At 41.1% G+C, this 6,000-nt stretch overlaps 1 protein-coding gene across 1 annotated transcript in view; it reads left to right on the plus strand.

Moving 5' to 3' along the window:
• The window catches only part of LOC140127006 (chloride anion exchanger-like), a 62,525-nt gene extending 57,148 nt beyond the window's left edge, over nt 1-5,377 (plus strand). The window contains exons 19-21 of the mRNA XM_072147139.1: nt 1,822-1,967; nt 3,246-3,307; nt 4,827-5,377. Coding sequence (XP_072003240.1) covers nt 1,822-1,967; nt 3,246-3,287 — 188 coding nt within the window. The 3' untranslated portion in view covers nt 3,288-3,307; nt 4,827-5,377. The remainder of the gene's footprint in view (nt 1-1,821; nt 1,968-3,245; nt 3,308-4,826) is intronic.
• Nucleotides 5,378-6,000: the final 623 nt, after the last annotated feature.

A 6,000-nucleotide genomic window follows, 5' to 3' on the forward strand; every position in this document is an offset into this window, starting at 1 on the left:
GGGCGTCCTTCACATGAGAGGCGAGACCCTTCTTGAAAGCGGCAGACAAGGCGGCGTCATTCCAGGCAAGTTCTGACGCCAAAGTACGGAACTGGACCGCATACTCTCCCACGGAGGAATTCCCCTGGCGCAAGTTCAATAAGGCAGACTCAGCGGAGGAGGCCCGAGCTGGTTCCTCAAACACGGCCCTAAATTCGGACACGAAGGCTGAGAGAGAAGCCGTAACTGGGTCGCTTCTGTCCCACAGGGGTGTAGCCCAGGCCAGGGCTTTCCCAGAGAGTAGGCTGATTAAAAACGCCACCTTTGATCGTTCCGAAAAAAACTGGGTCGGCATAAGTTCAATATGCAGGGAACACTGAGTTAAAAAACTTCTGCACATCTTAGGATCACCATCATATTTGCTGGGCATGGACAAGCGCATCCTGGGTTCAACAGCAGGGAGAGGAGTCGGAGCTGTAGAAATCGCTTGAGCAGCTTCCGGGACCTGTTGCGGTTGTTGGTTGGCCAATAGTTGCTGCAACATGGCAGTGACCTGCTCCAGCTGGTCACGCTGCGCAGCAATCTGCCGGGATTGGTGGATCACAATAGTAGCGAGGTCAGGCTTGCTAGGAGACGGAACCTCGGCGGGATCCATGGCCGGATCTTACTGTCAGGCTTAGAGGTTGTGGATCCTCTGAACCACTGCGGACGATGGCACAAGCCACTACCTGGGACCGGAGTCTAAGTGGCACCCGGTTTTCACCAGAGCCCGCCGCAAAGCGGGTTGGACTTGCTGCGGCGTGGTACCACCAGGTCGTTCCGCAGGCGTGACTTGTCCGCAGTGGCAGCCAAGGTCGGGGTACAGAATCGGCAGGCAATCTCGTAGTCGGGGTCAGGCAGGAGGTCAGGACGGGCAGCACAGGTTCGTAGTCAGAGTCGTAGCAACAGGTCAGGACAGGCGGCACAGGAGCGTAGTCAGAAACGGAGCAGGGGTCACAACGGGAAATCTCAAGAACAGCACACGGCATCAAAACAGCTTTCTCTAGGGCGCAAGGCACAAAGATCCGGCAGGGCTTGCAGGAAGAGGCAGGCTTAAATAGAATTGGACAATTTGGCCAGCGCCAATTAATGGCGCACTGGCCCTTTAAATTTCCTAGAAGAGTCGCGCGCGCGCGCGGAGGCACGGGACCGCGCGCGCACGGAGCGAGGCCGGGACTCGGGAGCGGGGAGAGGTGAGATGCGCTGGCGTGGCGCCTGCGGGGAGCGAGAGGCACGGGTGAGCCCGCGACCCGCGATGTGGGTCGCGGGTCCACCCGTGACAGGTTGTTTGCAACAGTTGAATAAAAAGTCGCAAAGACGCAGTCTATGAATTCAGTCCTATTGTGAAAACAAGTCTATGCAATAAATGTGCTTCAATCAAGGTCCATGAAAAATTGACTTTGCACTGTCCTATATTTATTTGCCGCAAAGGAAAGTTGCAAAACAGCATTAGTGCCACATCTGCACCAAAACAACAGCAAACATAGATAAAAAAAACAATGATACATCACCGCCATTGCATATAATGTGGAGTCATGTGTCCATCGCTCTGTCATCCAGCTGCGCATCATAATCCATGTAGTTATTTCACACCTACACAAGTTTATATAGAGAACAGCATGGAAATTAAAACAGCCTTACCAAACAGTAAAGAAAAAGTTCCACACAGAATGTTGCTTTAAACATCAGGCTATTTTCTGACTACATTTTCTTTAACAAATTGAAAGACAAATCTGGTCCATATTAAAATATGAAGGTCATATGAAGTATCGGTATAATGACTAACATATTTGCATTTAATAGATTCTGTGAAGGAGAAGTTGACACGAAGTTTGTTTTTTGATGAAGACATTAAAACATCAGTGCTATTTATTAGCGTCCATGATGCAGTTCTCCATGTCCTAGAGAAAAAAGGCTTGGAACACACCTTACAGAGTGGTCTAATCAAGGTAGTATAAGATAATGGGCATAGTACCATACCTGTTCATTGGCTATGGATGAATACTTGTTGTATCTCCCCTTCAGACGGAAAAGAGTATGCATTCTCTTAAAAATAAAGTGTTTTAGATTAGTGCACAATAAATTTTTTTAAAAATTAATGACAATGCTAGGTATCAGGTATGTCATCAGGTATCTGTAACTATTTCTGTCACCCTAACTGCTGCCTGTAAGAGACACAGACATCAGCTACACAAGTAGTGTATAGGAGTAACAGGATGTCAGGCTGTTACAACTGCTACAGGATGTAGCCATGTGTATAGGAGTATCTCATAAACACACAGGCTGCAGGAGGCGTGGTCACCAGCACCAGGAAGTATACAGAGGAGCCAGCACCAGGATTGTCACATCATTATACAGGCTGTCAGTCATGTGTACAGGAGTATTATAGACATACAGGCTGCAGGGGCCACTAGCACCAGGAAACACATAGAGGAGCCAGGCAGCAGGGAGTGTGGCCGACAGCATCAGGAAGTATAGGGAGGCAGCACCAGGAGTGTTACATCATCATACAGGCTGTCAGTCATGTGTATAGGAGTATCTCATACATACACAGGCTTCAGGGGGCATGGCGTTCAGGACTTGGAAGCATGTAGAGGAGTCAGCACCACGAGTGTCACATCTTTATACAGGCTGTCAGTCATGTATATAGGAGTATCTCATACACACACAGGGTGCAGGGGGCGCCATCACCAGGAAGCACTTAGAGGAGCCTGCACCAGGAGTGTCACATCATTATACAGGTTGTCAGTCATGTGTATAGGAGTATCTCATAGACACACGGGCAGCAGGGGAAGGGGGCAGCACCAGGAGGTACAGAGAGGAGCCAGCACCAGGAATGTCACATCATTATACAGGCTGTCAGTCATGCACTGGGGGTGTGAATGTGCCTCACACTCATGAATAAGCCAGACTGATGAATATGATAATGACTCATTGGACCCATCTCAAGACATTTTTATACAGTTTTAGGTCCTGATGATTCTTTAAGTTTACAGGAATGTAGAGGGACAATGTAGGGATAAGGGCAATGCTTTCTAATGGCAGTTTCTGAAAATATACTTAGTTTTGGGTGGTTAATTTGCCTGATGGGTTCTTTAATTTGACCTCTGTTTCTCCCTTTTCAATCCCAAGTAAAGTAGTTATTTTGTGTTTATGCAGGAGAATTTTGAATAAGACTATACCCATGGTGTACTTTATCTGATGTTTTTCCATTATTTGCACTGTAGGAAACAGACAATCTTCACTTTATAAATAGAGCTGCTAAGTAAAAGGCTGCAGTGAATTGAGGGTAAGTTTGACTTTTTAGCTAAATTTGATACATTCATTTGTAATATGTTAGCTAGACATCAGTGGCAATGTTATTCCAAATGAAACCGGTGTTTAATTTGAAGTTAGCTGCAATACAATAATATTCATAAGTGGCCTTTTAAGAGATAAAACTACAAATATTTAAAGCAGCTATTGTAGAATACAAAAAAAATATATCTTCCGCAAACAACCCCCCATGCCTGTCCATTGCTTGTGTCTGCTTCTATTGAAATAAATCAGCATAACATACCACAGAATAGAAGTGATGCTGTTACCAAAGAAAGTTGATTTTTTTTTTATCGGATACTAATCCAAAATTTTCTTTTGAGCTGTCATATGTGGGACTATATAACTTTCCACAATACCGTACTGAAAGTAAAAGGTCAAGGTAGATTTTTGTCATTCACTAATCAAAACTTCTAATTGTCTTGGTTAGGGAAGAAGCAAATGATAGTGAAAACAGACAGCACATGCATACACTAGATGTGATACTTTTTAATAGATCACTGCACACAGCCATTATTTTAACACACCATGCAACCAATCCTTTAAAAGCTAAGGCATGATCTAGTCAGATCTGTGTTTTCAGAGACTACTCCTACACTGTCATTTATGAGAATCTGTGAAAAACCAATGTTAAATCGGACGTGAAAAACTGACATTAATGGCCATTTTTCAAGGCCAATTTTTGGCCATGTTCGTGTGCATGTAGCATTACAGTTTGTATAGTCACAATAATGCACTATTCAGAGCTGCAATATCTCAGCGTTCTTTAGTGGCTTATTGTCCGTACTTGGCTTCCATAGGTAAATTGGATCCATGCAAAATTACATAATTACAATAATGCAGAATAGTGTTTCTCCCACTTTTGTCAGGCACTAAATCCAATGCCAATCTTGCTTTGCTTTGGATGAATCTTTTTAAATGGTGGCTATCTACTGGTGTCATTCTTCTAGAGCTTAGGAAGGGGGGGGGCTGGCGAGGGAAAATTAAAACATTCCTAAAAAATTGACGAAATGAAATAGGAGCTTGTAAATTCCCTCAATAATTGAAGAACTTTTATTTTTGCTTCTGCATTTGGCTTTATTGCTGTTAATAAATAATTTTATACATGTTAAATCTAGTTAATTTTAGGACCTTCTAATGAACAGATGTTTTATTATGTTCTTATACATAAAATCATAACATTTCAAGAGGCAGTACTTCTTTAGAGTACTTATTTGAAACTTTTTGAGACTTGTGCAACCTGACATGAACAATTTGAGAAGCACTTACCTAGAACTCTTTGAAGGTAGTTATTTTCCCTGGTGCTATACCACTGTTTAGGAAAATCTGCCTTCCCTCATTCCTCTCCAGTACTGTCTAGTATTTATGAAATGGCATTTGAGATGATTATTAAAATATACTTTTCATTGCTCATTACAGTTTAGAGGAGAACAAAGGACTATGAGATTGTGTTTATAAAATGTGTTTAACTACTCATTACTATCTATTTTTAGGTGGCGAATAAGACATTCTAGGGATCATACCTGTCAGTGGATGACTGAGTATCCATGGGCTCATATATGCTGTTGATGTTATTATACAGATGATAACAAAAAGAAATAAGAAAATCAGCACCAACAGATGGAAAATATTAACCATAAACTGCAAAAAGCATAATGTTTTGTTCAGTACTTCCAAATACTGGTTACTAATAATTTATTCTCTCCAACTGTATTTATATATGTTGCATTTATAATATGAAAAAGTAAATATTATACGATATTATATTGTATATTAAGAGCCAAGATCAAGGAAAAAATATTTCATGGTTCAGTTACTTACTGCTACTTCTGGGATCAGACGTACTGCCCTTCCTATGTACCAAACTATGTAGGTACAGTACCCATTCTTTTATCATCTTACCAGCAGTGCCAGATGATAGGAGAAGCACTGCTGCCTCATTCAATATTCTGCCCACTCAGCTAACTAGGGGTACTGTCATCATGTAAACTAAATTGCATAATTGTAAATTGTATTTACCTATTTGTGGGTAAAAATAAAATCATCCTGGTTTCACAGTTTTTATTCTTTAGACTGCATTTATGGAAATGGAGGGAGGTTGCATTACTTAGTGGCAGCAAGATGGATGAGATATATGGGTGTTACTTTTACAGCCAGTGTTAAATACACTAAAGGAATTATTTAAAGAAGCCCCAAGGCAGTAAAAATGGCAGATTATTGCATTTAAAAAAATGGCTGTTAATGCCCAACGTTGTAATAAAACTCCTTTTTTTAGCTATTTTATCCATATTACCTCATAACATTAAATTTGATTTAAATAAATATATATATATATATATATATATATATATATATATATATATATATACACAGGCAGTCGCTGGGTTACATACAAGATAGGTTTCATTGGTTTGTTCTTAAGTTGAATTTGTATGGAAGACGAAACTGTATATTTTATAATTGTAGCTTCAGGCAAACACATTTTTTTGCCCCAGTGACAATTGGAGTTTCAAAATTTCGTGCTGTAATGGAACCAAGAAATATCAATAATATTCAATAATGTGTAATATTCTCACTTATTACATATTGATTACTAATCTTTATCCATAACCCCCTAATGGGAGCCTCTAAGAATATCAATAATCTTGTGATTGATCTCCTTGCCAC

This window comes from Engystomops pustulosus, chromosome 4, assembly GCF_040894005.1.
Source record: "Engystomops pustulosus chromosome 4, aEngPut4.maternal, whole genome shotgun sequence".
NCBI lineage: Eukaryota > Metazoa > Chordata > Amphibia > Anura > Leptodactylidae > Engystomops > Engystomops pustulosus.